The 20270-nt window shown below is 36.8% G+C and overlaps 1 protein-coding gene across 3 annotated transcripts in view; it reads right to left on the bottom strand.

Moving 5' to 3' along the window:
• LOC109460420 (olfactory receptor 52H1-like) overlaps window positions 1-20270 on the bottom strand; it is a 36189-nt gene that overhangs the window by 4502 nt on the left and 11417 nt on the right. For 2 of the 3 annotated variants that reach the window (XM_074335909.2, XM_088791606.1), the window contains 2 exons: window positions 12958-13004; window positions 1934-10606 (listed from right to left, as the gene is read on the bottom strand). In XM_074335909.2, coding sequence (XP_074192010.2) covers window positions 9629-10570 — 942 coding nt within the window. In that variant the 5' untranslated portion in view covers window positions 10571-10606; window positions 12958-13004 and the 3' untranslated portion in view covers window positions 1934-9628. Of the gene's footprint in view, window positions 1-1933; window positions 10607-12957; window positions 13005-20270 lie in introns of those variants that run through there. The other variant, XR_016018750.1, reaches the window with a different exon arrangement.

Below are 20270 nucleotides of genomic sequence, written 5' to 3'. Positions count from 1 at the left end.
TGCAGTTCCTTGCTTGAGCATATAAGTTATTTTAGATAAATAAAACAACTGACATTTGTACAGGGGGAAAAAATCAAACGTCCAAAGACACCAATGAGGAATATGTAAGCATTTTATAATCTAGCCTTGAATATGCTTAAATGTCACATCTATTGTATTCTTTTCTCAAGAAGTTGCTAAGGCTATCCCAGATAAAAGGGAAGTGGAATCAGACTGCACTTTCTGTAGGAGTGGCAAGATCATATTGCAGAAAAATATGTGGGATGCAAGATATTTTTTTGGCCATCTTTTGGGGAAAAAAACCCTGTAACAGTCCACCTTGTGACCACCTTGTGACCAGTAATGTATACATTCACCTACATGCAAAGTAAATTCATCTTTTCCCTAAGATCCCAAAGTCTCATTCCCATCATGGAATTAGTTCAAAGTCCAGGATCACAACCTCTAAATCAAGACAAAGTATCAGTAGGGCTCCTTGTATTCAATTCCTTGAATACAACTCCTTGAATGTGGTTCCTCTCAATTTGAAGATCCGTGTAGTAAATAAATGAGAAAGAAATCAGCTGCCTATATAACCAATATATAATGGTGATACAGAGATAGAATAACTACAATTGATACTCATATGTAAAATATGGAGAGAGCCATATTATAGTCACTAACTGGTCCATTGAAGATTATAAAAATCCAGCCAGAGATATATCACCAGTTTTTTGATAAGGAACCATTCCTGCTCCCTGGGAATGATTCTCCATGGCCCTTAACTACAACAACTCTGGGCAATTGGCTCTATATTCTATGTCATATTTGCTTTTCAATGAGAAATCATCTCTATTTACATCTTAATACCTTTCTCAGCCTGCTTCCTGCCTAACAAAGTTGAAGATCCAAAGCCCTCTGTTCATTTTGTACTAACTGTTCCATTTAGTCCAAGCTGATGGTGCTTGCATCGTACATTTCTCTTAAAAACTGTGAGTTCTATATGAATCTTTTAGGTTTTACACTGTCAGACAAAAGGCACATCCACAGATATCTTCCAGATTGCCTTATGTATGATTTTGGCTGGGAGTTATGGTTATCTGGAAAAATATCCTTAAGATTCTTGAAGCTCCTTTTTCTAATTGAAAAGATTTATTAAGCAAATGCTTAGATAGTTTTCTATTCTTATCAAAGGGTCTTACAGCCTCATCATAGAAATTATATTGTATCTTGAGCCCAGGTTTTTCTTTCTTTTGAGAGTCTCTTGTCATTTGGAGAGGCTGAGGTGGGGTGGAAGTCAATTTTTTTATTTCAACCCATATAACCATGACTCCTTTGTATTTACTCTAAATTCTTTTTGAACAATAAATAATTTCACTTTTAGCTCATATCTCTTTATCTGTACCTTATCATATGTGGCATAAAAATAATGTTGGTACTTTCAACACTGCTTCAAAATCTCCTTGTCCAAATGCATCAGTTAATTAGGTATATTTTCTGTTTTCCATATTACTGTAAGCTGTGGTATTGCCAAACTTTCTGCAACTCATACCTTTTTCTCCAGCCTTCAATGATAATTTCCTTACTGTCTTTCAAGCCTTCATCAACAGCCTCCTCAAGGCCCTTTTAGCTTCTGCCTGCTGCCTTATTCCAAAGATAATACTACATGTTTTAGGTTTCAGTTATACTAATACCCCACTTCCTATTACCAATTTCTGCATTATTTAGCTATCACTATAACTAACCATCCCCAAATTTATTGGCTTTAAACAGCAAGTTATTATTACTTTTCATGGTTCTATGGCTTGATTTACATCTGTTGGGAAGTTCTCGCTTTGAGTCTTATGCATTGCAGTGAAATGTCAGTTGAAGCTACAGATATCTAAAGTTTCAACTGAACTGGATGTTCAAGATGTATTACTGACATAACTGGCAGTTGTTGCTGACTGTTGGCTGGGATCTCAATTGGGGCCATTAACCAGAATAATTACACATGGCTTCTCCGTGGGATTCTCATAGTATAGTAGCTGGGTGCCAATAGGGAGCATACCAAGATCAAGCATTTCAACAAACCTAGGTGGAATCTGCGAAGATTTTTATGTCACTTCCACTGAACTCTTTGTCAAAGAATTCCTAAGACCAGCCCAGATTAGAAGTAGAATTAGTCTCCAACTGTTGTTGTGGGAATAGCAAATTCATACTGCAGAAAAGCATGAAAGATGGAATATATTCTTGTGGCCATCTTTGAAAATACAGTCTACCACACCAAGTTTACAGGGCCCAGTCTCCCAGCAACATTGTGCTATGGCATTCTGGACCCTGTCTAATCTAGACCATGACTCGCTCTTGTGAGATTTCATTGAAACAGTTGAGCATTTCTTCCAAAACTCTTCTATTCTCTGACATGAGACATAAATCTTTCCCTCCAACTTCAATAGTCACTCATTTTCTTTCTACCTGTTCTTGATTGTTGGAATTCTGTAATGCTCTATCCATGTCTACTGCTTTCTAGGTTGACAAACTCATCATGAGTAATATCCCTAAATGCCATGACTTTAACTGTGATTACTGTGCTGAAGATTCTGAAATTTATAATTTTGAAAATATTCTTCTCTCCTCAACCTTGCAACTAGTTATCCTACGGCTGCCATCTTTAATTAGAAGTCCCACAGGTGCATCCAACTCCCTCCCTCCAAATGGTGCCTACAGTAGACAATTTAATCAAATAAACTTTTTTATTTCTAAAGAGCAAATAATTCATGTAGGATACAATTGATTTCTGAACATACAAGAAAACTGAACATTTTCTAAGTTTATTGTAAGGCTGTTATAACTATTTTGTTAAACCTAAATACACTCACTCATTTAAACAATATTTTGTAAGTCTCTATATGTGCCCAGATGGGATGGGAACTTGTCCTGTAAACAAGCAACAGAGTATGATAATTATTCTAGTGAGGTAGATAATGGCAGTCTGAAATTAACGTAACAGAAAAGATTAATAAATTCACTTCAGAGATATAAGAAGACAGAATTGGTAGGACTTGTCAATTGATAGAGGGGTGATGGAAAAGAAATAGTAAAAGATGTTGAAACATCAGCAAACTCTTCCTTCTCCATGGGCTTTCAGTCAAGTTTGTTCTGTTCTGTTTTGTTTTCTTGGCTTCTATTTTGTCCCCTGTTTTTAGAGAATAATTTTAAAGATTATTCAAAATATGCCCATTTATTTACTAAAGTAAGCAAGTGGATGTTAACTTGAAGACGCATTACCTGGTTGTATGAATGGTATCCACATCTATAGCTCTCTTGCTGGCACAGTTCATAACTGAAGAGTTTGCATACAACTCCTGGTTGTCTATTTAATCAGACCCCATTGCATTATTGTCATCTAGTTTTTAGATGGCACTTTAAAGACCTTTAATGATTTCCTTTGTCCAGTCTTAAAGAAGTATTATATTAACTAACACCAGACCCCAGAAGAGAATATCAAAGTGGAAGAGGCCATACATCCCTCTTCCCTGTAAAAAGGAAGATAACTTTAGTTCACTAAATGTGTCACCCCTGTTTGACTTTCAGCTTCTGGAAATTCTCTTGTCTAAATTCTTGTCCACCTACATTTGATCTTAGATGTTTCTTCAGCTTAGTCCATTCTCTCTCTTCCTCTAGCTAACTTCCCTTCATGTCTAGTACACACTAAGCTTTCCTAAACAATATCCAAATTAGGTAATGTTTCCAGGTACACTCATGACACTCCATATTATCCAATCAGAGTATTTATTACACTATTTTCATTTTAATTTACTTAGCTTTCTCACTTTTGAAATGGTAAACTATGAGAGAGGACAGATATCATGTCTGCTTATTTCATTGTTCTACCCCTAGAACAATGTCTGCTGCAGAGTGTTCAACAAATACTTGTTGAATAAGTGAGTGACAGAGGATCCATTGGACTTCACACTGATTAACTTGATTATGCAAATAGTGTTATGAATACAGTTTACTCACTTTTCTTATCCTACCATTCAACTACTTCTCGTTCAATTTTGCACCCTCACAGCCTACCATAATCACACAAAATAGGTCCCTCACTTCAACTCTGGAAAATTTAAATATGTGTCCCATATTTAAATATTTTCTAATTAGATGAAGACTCCCACCAAACAAACCTAGGGAAGCCATAGGCACTACACACTGGTGAAAGATGGTCTGGAAGGAAGGACACAGCTATATGTGAGAAAATGAATAGCACTTTCCTCACGCACCTTCAAAGTTGTAGATAGAATAAAAAGGTTCATGGCTTTACATTTCCATTCTTTGTTGAAACTTCCCAGTTGTCACTAAGTATATATTCTCTTTCATCTTCTAATACTGTCTATCTTTGATCACAAAATCCTGAATAGAATTTTGTCTTTAGCAAGCATTCTATTCCCATCTTAGTTACTGGCCTCTGATTGATTACTAAGCATTTTTCTCCTCGCACCTAAGACTAGGAATATTGTAATGACATGTCCTATATCTCTACATGCTCCATTTCCCCCAGCTCTAAACGAAACATAGGACAGGTTTTTCAGTAATATCTTGATCATGAAGTATTATAATCCATACCTTGTACTTATTTCATTTTTTATGCCAAGTGTGTCTATGTGAAGTTCTCCCCTTTGCCCATTTTATGGAAAGGAATATCCATGGTTTGTTCATGGGTCACAGAAGGACTGTTGTAAGACCCAATCCAAAAGGCAACTGTTCAAATCCATTATGTATTTCTGCCCCCATGGCGTATAGGGTGAGTGGGTATCTTAGTACTTGCCCCCAGCATCCCAAAAGAACAATAGGACACTCATTCATAAATGCACTCACATATACAAACCAATGTTTACACATACAAAATAACTGAAAAGGCTCTGAGGTGGCATATCAAAATTTGATATCCAGATTTCTGGCCTCAGACTGGTATGGATACTCCTAAATCTATCATGACCACTTTAATTTTTTTATATTCTTAGCATTATAAATCTTGACCTTCAGAAAAGTCTCAAATTATTTTGAGGAGTAGTGAAAGGGACTCAAAATTAAGCTCTTAATAAACATAGCCTTTCACATCATTTTATTACCACGAATGTCAGCTCTAGATTCTATATTCAGAGTTTTAATCTTGGCCTTTCCAATTTCCTAGAGCCCACTCTTTTCCCACCTTTCTCTCTCCACTCCACCAATCCCATTTCTTATCAGCTTTGCTCCCTATTGACTTTACCCCCTAATAATTGTACACTGCTCACCACAGGCTTTTAACTTGGAGGTCCTAGTCCTGGAAATCTTTTGCAAAAGCTGGGTTATGACCAGAAAATGCAGAAACACAGCAGACAAAAAACAAACCGAAGGACAAAAGAAGCAGTCCTGGGATTAGTAAGGACAGACACAGGAACCAAAGGGACAGACATAGGCTCATGCTCAGAGTAGGGAAGAACAAACACAAAGCCTGGAGGAATGGAGTAGAAGTGCAGTGCCCTTGTCTTCTCCAAGGATTAGAGACAAGTTAGAACAGAACAGAGAGACTCTGAACCAGGGAGACATGTGGTCTTCATATCCTGTGGCCCCATGACCCCATCAGTTTAGGACATGAAACAGTATTTAACAAAATTAACACTTTTCCAGTTTAGAAATTTACAACTCTGCTCATTAGTGGTGGCTTGGGAATTGTGGAATCAAGGGTGGTAGCATATATGAGTCTCAGCCGGGTCTTGTTCTAGCTTGATCAGTCATTTGATTAACAAACAAACAAACAAACAAACAAACAAACAAACAAACAAACACCTCTGTCAAGCAAGAGTCAGCTCTGCCATGTCTCCAGGCCCAGCCTAGAACTCTTAAAACTTACTCTACAGGAACTGTTTCATTATGTCCCTGAATCCTTGGCAGAGCTTATTTCATAGTGGATAATCAATAAATGTCTGTTGAAATAAAGGAATCAGCTTCTAGTCTTAGTTAACAAAACCCTAGAGACATTTCTCTCCGTGACTGCCATCCCCCCAGATGTGAAGAGGCCTTTCTTTTCAGATACTTACCTCAATGTTCAGTCTTCCTGGCAGTTCTCTCCATCTTCCCTCAGTCATGAATCATCATTAACTTTGTGTTCAGTCCACTATTTAGAGTACAGCGTAGTACTCTATTTGTGTGGGGCAAATTAACACAAATATATGCAGGTCTAAAATCATAGGTAGCCATCCTGAGTACAGTCTCATCCTTCCAACAGGAAAACCGTCTGTGCAACCTCTCACTGGTCCAACGAGGAGGTCTATCTTCAATGTTTAGTGGCCCAAAATCTGGGATTTATCCCTTATTCCACTCATTCCCTTCCTTTGTGCTCTAACAAAATACTTAACTGCTCTGGAAATCAGTTTTTTCATCTATGAAAGGGAATCATAACTTGGAAATTTTTTTTATTATTATTGTATGACTGTAATAATTTTATTTATTCCCATATTCAACATACTTTTTTTAATGTGGGAGATGAGGGTAAGGAGGATCAAATATATGGTGATGGAAGGAGAACTGACTCTGGGTGGTGAACACACAATGGGATTTATAGATGATGTATTACAGAATTGTACACCTGAAATCTATGTAATTTTACTAACAATTGTCACCCCAATAAATTTAAAAAATAAATTAAAAAAAAAACTTGGAAATTTTTAATTTAAAGAAGAACTCTGAAGAATTAGTGGGGAAACAACTATTATCCTAATGTAGACAAAATAAGTCTCTATGACTCTCCATAATTTTCTCTCTGGTTAGATTGAGTTACAAATCCAGCCGGCTTCCTACCATGCAAAATAGAGATTTTATTTATTAATTAAACTCATTTGTTTCAACCCTTGTCTTCAGAAAATATTTATTGAATGCCCATTATGAACTAGATGATAGAAATGCAATGGTAAGCAAGGCAGACGCTAGCCTGGTCCTCGACAACATAAGGGAGGGCATAGACATTAAACCACTAAGTACACAAGCAGTCACCTTATTAAGGTTGAGATAAGTTTGAAAACAAAAAGTACATTTGAAATAAAAAGTGCAATAAGAATATGTATGAGATACTAATCTTAATGTACAAGATTAAATAAGAAATATCTGAGGAAGGATTTTTTTTTTGAAGCTAAACAGGAATTGCCAAGCAAAAAATAAAGAGAAGGCATAAGTGGAAGAGAAAAAAGAAATTTTATGTATTTGGGAAGCAAAACTCAGTGAGTATGGTGAGGTACTTTCTTAATTTATTAACAGCAGTATCAGTCAGCCTCTTGGGGTCATTTTCTCAAACTCCCCCAAAATACAGGGCTACCTTCATTAAGATTCTTGAATTTTTTTTCAATTGAGTATGTAGAAGAGACAGTTGAGTTTAGGATAAATAAGACATGACTAAAATAATATACTATGGAGTCTTTAGCTGGATAGAGAAGGAAGAAAGGAAAAGTTAGGGATGATATGGAAGAAGGGACTTATGATGAAGTTTGAATATGCATGAAACCTTTATTGAGAACACGTGGTGTGTCAGGTAAGACAGGGTATGCGAAGATGCCTAGGACTAAGTTTCTGCTGTCAAGGCGCTCATATTGTAGGTGTGGATAGATAAATACATGAGCAAATAAGTATGACAGTTTAGAATAGTGGCATGAGTAAAGCAGCACCTGCATGTGCCTTTTCCGAACTGCTTAAAGGACACTACAGACATCAAAGAAAATAACACACACACACACACACACACACACAGGATCTTATCTTGTTATGCCAGTTTTATTCCTTACTTCTTATTGTTACCTGGTGTCCAGTCAGCTCCAACTCCTGGCAACTCTATGAACGAGCAAACAGTCTCATCAGAGGGTTTTCATGGTAAGAAAGATGAAAAAGAGATTGAGAAAAGAAAATGCAGCAGTGGTTTACGATTGCCTTCTGCTGCATAGTGTGTGCGTTCAACCCACATATGCTTGGGTGTAGCAAATCACCAAATGCCTACAAAATGTAAGCACCCTGCTGAGCTTTACTTCTTACTCCCAAGTAATGTAATATGTTCATCTTGGTTAAATGTATGACTTCTTTACCAGTGGAGATTTTAGGAAATAGATGTTTTTATCCTGGGGCAGTTTATTAAGAGGAGCAGGGCTGGCTCCCATCCAACTCTGCTCAATACATACTCTACCCACCCCAAGTTTGATTTTTTTAATAAAATAACAGGACACTGAAGACTATCCCTCCTGCAATTGCTTGCTCAAAGAGTCAGGGAAGTGCAAATGAAGTGAAAATAAATATAAATGAAGTGTAAGTAAATATAAATTGAGTCCTAGGCGCTGAGTATCATGGAAGATTGCTCTTTTCTTTAAAGTTTTCCATTCCCTGCAGTGATTCTAAGGACAGTACTTATGTATGATCTTGAAGACAATGGAATTACTGAAGAGTTTCAAGGCACAAAGGAACACAATTATGTAAATTACAAAATGATTATGCTGGTTTTTATAGAGTGGAACAGGGTTGGAACTCCTTTAAAAAGATGACTTTCAAATACTCTCCAAGAGCCAGATAATAGATAAGGGCCCAGGCCAGCTTGATGGCCAATATAAAGGTGAAAATGTGATGTATTTATCTACTGGAATGACTTATTAGAACCTCAAAGTCAAATATTCAACTCAAACATTGAGTTATTCAGTTAATTTTGTTGGAGGGTGACTTAGGATAAGTCAGGACAGCCACAGGTTTCTGGCTTTGGAATTAATGTTTGTGGTGGTGTCATTTACCTTAAAGGAAGGCAGAAAAGGAAAAGCGCTGTTTCCTTTTCCTTTCCATAGAGGAAATTAGTGAGCTTCCAGGTCAGTTTTGGAGAAATAAAGTTTGAGAAGTTTGCAAGTCAGGAAGCAATTGAATAAAGAATTCAGAACAAGACAAGCCTAGGTTTGGATCCTAAAACTACTAATTGTTTTTCTGTAATCTTTATAAGTCTCAGTTTCCTTGTCTGTGAAATGAATGAACTAATTTTACTTTCTCATAATTGTTTTTTATTTAAATATATTAATACTTGTAAAATATGGACCAAGGGTAGTGAAACTTTCTTGGAGCATACAACTAAAAATAGACACAAAAGATAATCAAATCTATGTAATCTGAGATAAGTAGGGGAAAAGTAAAGCAAATAAAGGACACAGGATGAGGGATTAAGAATGTGCAGCATCAAGACTGAAGTGTGAAGCAGTAAGTTTGATAGTTGTAGTAAAGAGAATTGATAGCTGCTTAAAGAGAGAAAGCAGGAAGCTTTTCCTTTAATTCAGAAACTGAGAAACACAGGGATGAGTTGCATGGTGGGAAATATCTAACCTTGAACTATCTCAAATTCGCAATAGGAAAGATGTAAACTTTAGTCTTAGTGCTCTTCTATACCCATCATTAACTTCTTCATACAAGTGGTGAGAAAACTAAAGCAAGAAAGCCATTGATTTTCTATAAGTGTTGAAGATTTTCTTTCTCCTCTCTCACTCCAGCCTAGACTTTACATATGGGTAGAACTCTAAAATTAATAGGAGTTACAGCTTTATTTTTACGTCTTCCTGTGTTATATAAAACTTCACCTAACCAATTTTACCTAAATTTCTTCCTCAGTGGCGCTCCCCACTCATTGTGTCTTCTTCAAAGAGAAAAGGAGGATAAATCTGTCCTGGATCTGCTTGGTTTTCACTCCGTAAACAATGGGATTTAGAGCAGGAGGAATGGTCACATAGAGATTGGCAAATAGAATGAGCACATTTCGAGGGACACTGTGCCCAAAGCGATGAGCCAGGATGGAGAAGAAGGCAGGTGTGTAAAACATGAGAATAACACAGACATGAGAGCCGCAGGTGCTGAGGGCCTTTTGGCGGGCACCCTGGGACGAGAGTTGAAAGACAGCATGTAGGATGAAGGTGTAGGAAACAGCAATAAAGATCACATCTGAGATGACAGTCATGAGAGGCACAGCAAATCCATACCAGATGTTGATGGAGATGTCAGCAGAGGAAAGGCGAGCAACCCCTATATGCTCACAGTATGTGTGTGGGATGATACGTGTCCCGCAGAAAGGTAACCGTTTGAGCAGAAAAACATCTGGCAGGATGACAGAGAAGCTCCTTACAACAATGCTTGCAACAAGCTTGATGATCACCTGTGGAGTCAGGATGGTGGTGTATCTCAAAGGGAGGCAGATGGCCACATAGCGATCAAATGCCATGGCCAATAGAACGGCTGAGTCCACTACAAAGCTGAAGTGAAGGAAGAACATCTGGGTGAGACAACCAGAGAAGGTTATTTCCTGGGAGCCATGCCACAGGTTACTGAGCAGTTTAGGCACTGTGGCAGTCGACAGGATGAGGTCTGTGGTAGCCAGCATAGAGAGGAAGAAAAACATGGGTTCATGGAGGCTGCGCTCAACTGCAATGAGGTAGAGAAGGATGCAGTTGCCCACAATAGCCACAACATAGATGACACAAAAGGGAATCCCAATCCAGATGTGGAACTTCTCCAGGCCAGGTATTCCAACAAGGATAAAGGAACTGGGGTTGTAACAGCTCAAGTTATACATGTCTCTTCAGTCTGGGATCCACTGGTTTTTTAAGCCCTGAGGACAAATCAGCTGTCAGAACAGGCTATGAAAGACAACAATTCTATGCTGGTGCTGCACGTGGTTGAGGACTGCAATTGTCACATTCAGTGTTCCTACAGGAGGAGCACCTCCTGTCCCCTGGATGAGCTGGCACCTATAGAATTGACTTGTTATTGCCCCTTTTCTTGGCCATTAGCCCTTCATTTCTTTATATGTTATATATTTCTTAATGAATCATAGGAAATGGTTATTTTGTGGGTAAGCAATTCCATATGATTAAGCTTAGACAACTGTGTCCCTTTCTTAATGCAGACTATGTAGAATAGGCCCAGGTTCAAACGGGAATACACACGCACACACACACACATGCATGCACACACACACACACATTGCCAAAAATGTATACACATTTTAAGAGATGTTATCTTAATTCACCATAATCAGAAATGTCTGGATGCTGATGGTAACCAGTCTGAGTACCCCTTGTAATTGCAGAAGTGAAATATGACTATATATTGAGTATTACACTTTTAATACAGTTTTTTTCTTTCTTAAAATGTGTATACATTTTTTGGCAATGTGTGTGTGTGTGTGTGTGTGTGTGTAGTGTATATGTATGAAGAGACGGAAGAAGGTGTGTGTGTGTGTGTGTGTGTGTGTGTGTGTGTGTGTGTGTGTGTGTGGACAGAGAGAGAGAGAGATTAAAAATATTAAATGGGAGAGTAACTGACCTTTTAGAGCATATACTATGTTTCAGACAATGGATTTGATAAAATAAGCTGAAGAGTTTCAATAATACAGTAGACAAAAATAATGCAAGGGGGAAGACAAAGAAAGGACATTCCAATGCTGTGGGTAATATGGTAGCTTTTGTTACATGAGGATTAAAATAGAATTTAGTTTAGGATGGATGCCTAATGGGATGTGAATATATGAGAATCATTTACCAGAAAATGCACAGGATCAAGAGAGCAGCATTCCTTTGATTCAAGCAGAGAGCACTAAGTTCAGAGGATGATTTATATCTTCAGGGCAATGCCTTAAACCTTGGAGAATCTCTTGTTTCCTAACATTAGTAGGGGACACAGCTCTACCCATCAGTCAGTCTGGTAATGTCTCCATAACAGATGTCAGCTGCTGTGATTGGGGTAAAGCAAAGTCAAGCAGAGCAGATTCTCATCTCCTAGAGATGAAATAAAAAATAATAAAGAAGTTTTGCCTCGGTGTTTTCATTTGTGATCTGCAATACTTGGAACTAATCTTTGGGAATCTCTAGCTTTGAACTATTTTAAATAGAGCCTGCCTTTGGAGGTGCTTTTTTGCCCTGAAAACATCCTTTGAGATTTAACTCCATTGTGTGATCTATTGTATAAAGTATTTTTGGAAAGAGAATCAGTAACAGTGCTACAAGGGAGTGCAGCAATGGAGAGGCCCAGCACAACTTGAGCCATCCTCAGACCAGTTTTGTAGAGATTTAGTTCTTACCTTCCCCAACAAATTTACAAATCATCCAAAAAGCTTTTAAGGAACAGAAGTAGATTGTGTGGGTAAGTCATAACAGCTCTATATTTTTGCATTTGGCAGGAATCTGTAGTTTTGTGCACAAGGAGGGAAGAATAAATTTAGATGTAAGAGTTTCTGTGATATCTTTGCCAGAACCCCAGGCAAAGTTTTAAATAGTGAGCTTTTCTCATTTAGGGGATGGTTTTGTCATTGCCAGAGTCCTTAATTAGCCAAAGTGAACAAAACATCTACCTAAGAGGAATGTAACTAGCTCCCATTGTCTAAAGGCAGTCTCTGTCCCACACCTATAAGAATATGACATCTCCAAGTTTGATGCAGACTAAACCACAGGCACTGAGCTTATTAGAATAACCATAATGACAGAATTCATTAAATCCTCCCTAAAAGGATGGTGTCATCATCTCCTGTGACATGAAAAGCAGGTAGACTGAGAAAGCCCCAAATGTCTCTATAATTTAGGCTAGAGTGCAGCTCAGTCTCTTGGAGCGCAGACTCACTGCTGCCTGACGAGAAGCACATTTCCTCAGAGTCACAGGAAATAAATTTAAGTGGGGGATCAGGGGAAATAAACCACTAATCATTAAAACTACAAAGGGAGAGTCAAAAGAAAACATCCAAATCAAGGTCTGCTGCTTCAGTCAAAACCTATTCTGACTTCAGTTCTTTTACTCAAATTGCTCTCCTTTCCTGTTGAATACCCTGCTGTATTACTGGCCACTTTAGTTGGTCTACAGTTGAAATCAATAGTTTTCTGCCGGGATCTGTCAACTTATGGAATCATTGCTGTCAGAAGAACCTGTAGGGTTTTCCTCTTCTTTGATTGACTGTAGTTTTCAACTCACCAAACTCTGTCTTCTGTCTCTTGCTTTGCAGGAGTAGTAGGAAGTATCTATTTAGAAGGAAACAAAATTTAAACTGCGAGAAGTTCTGTAAGAGGTGAAATGAAAACATTTATGTATTTTCTTGTATTCCCAGGAGATAGAACACAGATCATATGGTGCTCTCCATTTTCCATTCCCAGACAAGGGATGAAATCAACCATATTATCTCTTTTCCCTTGAGAATGGCTACAGCTTCGTAGTTTTAGTAGGCTGCGGAGATTAAGTCCCAAGGAGAATCAAGCTAGACAATTCAGAAACACCCATTTGAGACAAATTCTCAGAGGTCTAAATATGTTCCTATATATGAGATAGTCTTTAATTAAACTATTTGAATAAACTTGTACGGATACTGTAAAATACAATTAAAAATTTCTAGTCTTGATATTGGAAGATAAGACCTCCAACTTTTTCTTCAAAAATTTCTTAACCATTCATTGCACTTTGCATTACCATGAAAGTTTTATAAGCACTTTCTCAACTTTCACACACACACACACACACACACACACACACACACACACACAGAGTTTTTATTTTGATTGCATTGTATCTATATATTAATATGGAAATACTTGATATGTTTATAATATTATATAGTTATATTATAAATATGATATAAGCCTCCATTAATGTAGCCTTCTTTTAATTTCCTCAATAATTGGTTGAGACACTAACTTGAAAAGATGTATGTCCTCCATGTTTATTGTAGCATTATTTACAATAGCAAAGATATGGAAACAACCTAAGTGTTTATACATGGATGAGTGGATAAAGAAAATGTGTTATATATGTACAATAGAATATTATTCAGCCATAAAAAATGAAATCTTGTCATTTGTGACAACATAGATGGACCTTGAGTATATTATGCTAAGTGAAACAAGTCAGACAGAGAAAGACAAATACTGTACAATCATACTTATATGTGGAATCTAAAAACAAACAAAAAAACTAAACTCATAGAAATGGGAAACAAATTGGTGTTTGCCAGAGGCAGGGGTTGGGAGGGAAGTGGGCAAAATGGGTAAAGTTAGTCGAAAGGTACAAGCTTTCAGTTATGAAATAAATAAAGTCCTGGGACTGTAATGTAGAGCATGGTGCCTATAGTTAATACTGTATTGCATATTTCCTAAGAAAGTTGCTAAGAGCAGATCTTAAAAGTTCTCATCACAAGAAAAAATTTTCTGTGTATTTAACAGATGTTAACCAGACTTACTGTGTACTTTTTTCAATGTATACAAATATTGAATCATTATGATGTATACCTGAAACTAACATAATGCTGTATGTCAATAATAATTCAATAAAAAATAAAAATATCCTTTTTGTTAAATGCAGAATACTGGCTTTCTATAGCTATTATAACAAATTGCCACAAACTCCGTGGCTTAAAACACCACAATTTATTATCTTACAGTTTTGTAGTTCAGAAGTCTAACATAGGTCTCACTGAGCTAAAATCAAGGTGTTGAAAGGGCTGCTTTCCATTCTGGAAGCTTGAGAACAGCTTTTTCTAGTATCTAGAAGCCCCCTTCCTCCATCTTCACAGTCAGCAATGTTACTTGTAACCTTCTCCCATACTCACATTTTCCTCTGACTCCTCTTCTGCCTTCCTCTCCCACTTTTAAGAGTTCCTGTGGTTACATTTGAGCCACCGGGTAATCCAAGATAATCTCCCTATTTTCAGGCCTACTGATTATATAATAGTGATCTGGAACTTAATTTAATTTGCCATGTAAACTAACATAATCACAGGGGTATAAGATAAGAACAGCATTTGGGCAGCCATTATTCTCCTTAGCACACCAAGTTTCATAATTGGTAAATTATATTTGTGAAACTCACTATTCTTGATTCATTTTAATCTCTACATACTTGTATGTTAGTAATAGTAGGTATATTCAAAAGTCCCATTTTGTTTTATTAATGTCTCCTTCATTCTTAGTTAATATTTTACACATTATAATATTTTACATATCGAGGTTATATAGAAACCTGGAAATTGCACAGATGGAAGAAGAAAGAGACTTGAGACTTAAAAGAAATGAAAGAACTCTACAAGAACTCTCTGACTCCATCAGAAAGAGCAATATAAGAATAATGGGCATACCAGAAGGAGAAGAAAGAGAGAAGGGAACAGAGAATATATTCAAACAGTTGATGAGAACTTCCCAACCTTGTGGACAGAACTGGACCCTGGAATCCAAGAAGCAAATAGAACACCTAATTACCTCAATCCCAACAGGCCTTCTCCAAGGCACATTGTATTGAAGCTGTCTAAAATCAACAACAAAGAAAGAAGCCTCAAGGCAGCCAGGGAAAAGAAGACGTAATCTAACAAAGGAAAGCCCATTAGATTATCATCAGATTTTTCAGCAGAAACTCTACAAGCCAGGAGGGAGTGGAACCAAATATTCAAACTATTGAAAGAGAGAAATCATGAGCCAAGAATAATATATCCAGCAAAGATATCCTTTAGATATCAAGGAGGAATAAAGACCTTTCCAGACATACAGAAGCTGAGGGAATTTTCTAATACATGACCTGCACTACAAGAAATACTAAAGGAGGCTATTTGACCACCATCAACAGGGACAATTTGTGGCAACCAAAACATAAAAAAGGGGAGAGTAAACGCCTGAACCGGAATACGGGAATGGAGAAAGTAAGCGTGCTGAAGAAAATGGAATACTCTAATTATCAAACTTTCTTTTACATAAACTTAAGGGTAACCACTCAAAAAAAAATCCAGAACTGAAATATATACTGTAATAAAAGAAGAAACAGAGGGAAACATCATAGAATACCACCACACAGAAATAATAGACAACAACAAAAAGGCAAATAAACAATGGAGACACAGCCTTACCAGAAAACTAAAGATAGAATGACAGGTAATCCTCACATATCAATAATCACCCTAAATGTAAATGGACTGAACTCACCAATAAAAAGGCACAGAGTAGCAGATTGGATCAAAAAACTAAACCGAACCATATGCTGTCTCCAGGAGACACATCTCAGCTACAAGGTCAAGTGTAGACTCAAAGTGAAAGGGTGGAAATTGACACTCCAAGCAAATGGTACCCAGAGAAAATCAGGTGTAGCCATAATGATATCAGATGAAACAGACTTCATGGTGAAAAAGATAACAAGAGACAAAGATGGACATTTCATTATGGTAAAGGGGACTATACAACAAGAAGACATAACAGTCATCAATATTTATGCCCCCAATCAGGGAGCACCAAAATATACCACGCAAATACTACAGAACTAAAGGGAGAAATTGACCAAAACACAATTATACTAGGGGACTTAAATACATCGTTGACAGCTATGGATAAATCATCCAAACAGAAAATAAACAATGAAATAGCAGCCCTAAATGACACATTAGATGAAATGGACATAATTGACATATATAGAGCACTTCATCCTAAAACATCAGACTATACATTCTTTTCTAGTGTACATGGAACATTCTCAAGGATAGACCATATATTGGGACATAAAATCAGCCTCAGCAAATTTAAGAAGACTGAAATCATACCAAGCATATTCTCTGATCACAAGGCTTTGAAATTGGATATCAACTGCAAAAAGAAAGCAGGAAAAAACACAAATACATGGAGATTAAACAACATACTTTTAAAGAACGACTGGGTTACAGAAGAAATTAGAGGAGACATCAAAAGATACATAGAAACAAATGTAAATGAAAATACATCCTACCAAACATTTTTGGATGCAGCGGAAGCAGTTTTAAGAGGGAAATTTATATCATTACAGGCCTATCTCAAGAAACAAGAAAAATCCCAAATAAATAACCTCATGTTACACCTTAAAGAACTAGAAAAAGAAGAACAAGTAAAACCCAAGGTCAGCAGAAGAAAGGAAATAACAAAAATTAGAGCAGAACTAAATGAAATAGAGAACAAAAAGATAATAGAAAAAATTAATGCGACAAAGAGCTGGTTCTTTGAAAAGATTAACAAAATTGACAAACCTTTGGCTAGACTCACTAAGATAAAAAGACAGAAGACACTAATTAACAAAATCAGAAACGAAAAAGGGGAAGTTATCACGGACACCACAGAAATAAAAAGGATCGTCCAAGAATACTATGAAGGACTATATGCCACCAAATTCAATAACCTAGAAGAAATGGACAAGTTCTTAGAAACATATGGACTTTCAAGACTGAACCACGAAGAACTGGAAAATCTAAACAGACCGATCACCAGTAACGAAATTGAATCAGTCATCCAAAACCTTCCCAAAAGCAAAAGTCCGGGACCAGATGGCTTCACTAGGAAATTCTACCAAACCTTCAAAGAGGATCTAATACCAATCCTGCTCAAACTCTTCCAAAAAATTGAAGAAGAGACAGTACTCCCTAACTCATTTTATGAGGCCAACATTACCCTGATACCAAAACCTGGTAAGGACAACCCAAAAAAAGAAAACTATAGACCATTATCTCTGATGAATACAGACGCAAAAATCCTAAACAAAATTCTAGCAAATCGAATACAACAATGCATTAAAAAGATTATTCATCACGACCAAGTGGGGTTCATCCCTGGGGCACAAGGATGGTTCAACATCCACAAATCCATCAATGTGATATATCACATAAACAAAATAAAGGACAAAAATCATATGATTATATCAATTGATGAGGAAAAAGCATTTGACAAGATACAACATCCAGTTGTATCTTGTATCCAGATACAATATTGTATCCAGATACAATATTAAGTGTGATTAAAACACTTAATAAAATAGGTATAGAAGGAAAATACTTTAACCTAATAAAGGCCATATATGATAAACCCTCAGCTAATCTCATAATTAATAGTGAAAAACTGAAGCCCTTTGCTCTACGTTCAGGAACACGACAGGGCTGTCCCCTATCACCTCTGCTTTTCAACATAGTGTTAGAAGTCCTTGCCAGAGCAATCATGCAGGAGAAAGAAATAAAATGCATCCAAATTAGGAATGAAGAAGTTAAATTATCACTCTTTGCAGATGACATGATGCTATATGTAGAAAACCCTAAAGACTCCACCAAAAAGCTATTAGAAACAATCAACGAATACAGTAAAGTAGCCGGCTACAAAATCAATGTACAAAAGTCCATTGCTTTCCTATATACTAACAATGAAATCTCAGAAAAAGAAATACAAAAAACAATTCCTTTTGCAATTGCAGCAAAAAGAATAAAATATCTAGGAATAAACTTAACCAAGGTTGTGAAGTACCTATATGCTGAAAACTGTAAGACATTTTTGAAAGAAATTGAAGAAGACACAAAGAAATGGAAAGACATTCCATGCTCACGGATTAGAAAATCAACATAGTTAAAATGGCCATATTACCCAAAGCAGTAAACAGATTTAGTGCACTCCCCATCAAAATCCCAATGGCATTTTTTAAAGAAATAGAACAAAAAGTCATCAGAGTTGTTTGGAACCACAAAAGACCCCGAATAGCCAAAGCAATCTTAAGAAAAAAAAACAATACTAGAGATATCACTTTCACTGACTTTAGCTTGTACTACAGGGCTACAATAATCAAAACAGCATGGTATTGGCAGAAAAACAGACACATAGACCAATGGAATAGAATTGAGAACCTAGAAATAAAACCACATAAATATGAACAGATAATTTTTGACAAAGAAGCTAAAAACATACAATGGGGGAAAGACATCCTCTTCAATAAATGGTGCTGGGAGAATTGGATAGCCACATGCAAAAGAATGAAACTGGACTGCTGTCTGTTACCATGTACCAAAATTAATTCAAAATGGATCAAAACTTAAGCATAAGACCTGACACAATAAACTGCAAAGAAGAAAACATAGGACCTAAACTTATGGACCTTGGGTTCAAAGAGCATTTTATGAATTTGACTCCAAAGGCAATGGAAGTAAAAGCTAAAATAAACGAATGAGACTACATGAAACTTAAAAGCTTCTGCACAGCAAAAGAAACCATCGACAAAATAAAGAGGCAACCAACTGAATGGGAGAAGATTTTTGCAAACAGTGCCTCCGGTAAGGGGCTAATATCCAAAATATTCAAGGAACTCATGCAACTCAACAACAAAAAAGCAAACAACCCAATTGAAAAATGGGCAGAGGACCTGAAGAGACATTTCTCCAAAGAGGACATAGAAATGGCAAACAGACATATGAAAAAATGCTCAATATCACTAGTCATCAGAGAAATGCAAATCAAAACCACAATGAGATATCACCTCACCCCAGGCAGAATGGCTATCATCAACAAGACAAATAGTAACAAGTGTTGGAGAGGCTGTGGAGAAAAAGGAACCCTCATACACTGTTGGTTGGAACGCAGATTGGTGCAGCTGCTATGGAAGGCAGTGTGGAGGTTCCTCAAAAATTTACGAATAGAATTACCATATGACCCAGCAATCCCTCTCCTGGGTATCTACCCAAAAAATCTGAAAACATTTATCCATAAAGACACGTGTGCTCCAATGTTCATTGCAGCTTTGTTTACAGTGGCCAAGACATGGAAACAACCAAAATGTCCTTCGATAGATGAATGGATAAAGAAGTCGTGATAGATATACACAATGGAATACTATTCGGCGGTAAGAAAAGATGATATAGGAACATTTGTGACAACATGGATGGATCTTGAGAGTATAATGCTAAGCAAAATAAGTCAGATAGAAAAAGCAGAGAACCCTATGATTTCACAGATATGTGGTATATAAACAAAAAACAACAAAAGAACAAGACAAACAAATGGGAAACAGAAACTCATAGACACAGACAATAGTTTAGTGGTTGCCAGAGGGTAAGGGGGGCGGGGGGTGGGGGGTGGGAGATGAGGGTAAAGGGGATCAAATATATGGTGATGGAAGGAGAACTGACTCTGGGTGGTGAACACACAATGTGATTTATACATGATGTACTATAGAATTGTACACCTGAAATCTATGTAATTTTACTAACAATTGTCACCCCAATAAATTTTTAAAAAATTACATCAACAACAAAAAAAAAGAACAGAGTCTCATGACTTGCAGGACAAAATAAAAGTTATAACATACATTTAACTGGAATTTCACAAAGAGAAGGAAAGGAAAATAATATATATATATTAGCCAAAAAAAGTCTGTTTTTATAAAAGACATAATCTTAACTAGAATAATACAAAGAAAATCATACTCAAGCATACCATAGTGAGAGTTCTGAGAAAAATTTGACAGCATCCAAAGGAAACCACACA

Source organism: Rhinolophus sinicus, chromosome 14, assembly GCF_057876585.1.
Source record: "Rhinolophus sinicus isolate RSI-liver-muscle chromosome 14, RSI-T2T, whole genome shotgun sequence".
In the NCBI taxonomy this organism is placed as follows: domain Eukaryota; kingdom Metazoa; phylum Chordata; class Mammalia; order Chiroptera; family Rhinolophidae; genus Rhinolophus; species Rhinolophus sinicus.
The sequence above is the reverse complement of the archived record's forward strand: the minus strand, read 5'-3'. Positions and strand labels throughout refer to the sequence as shown.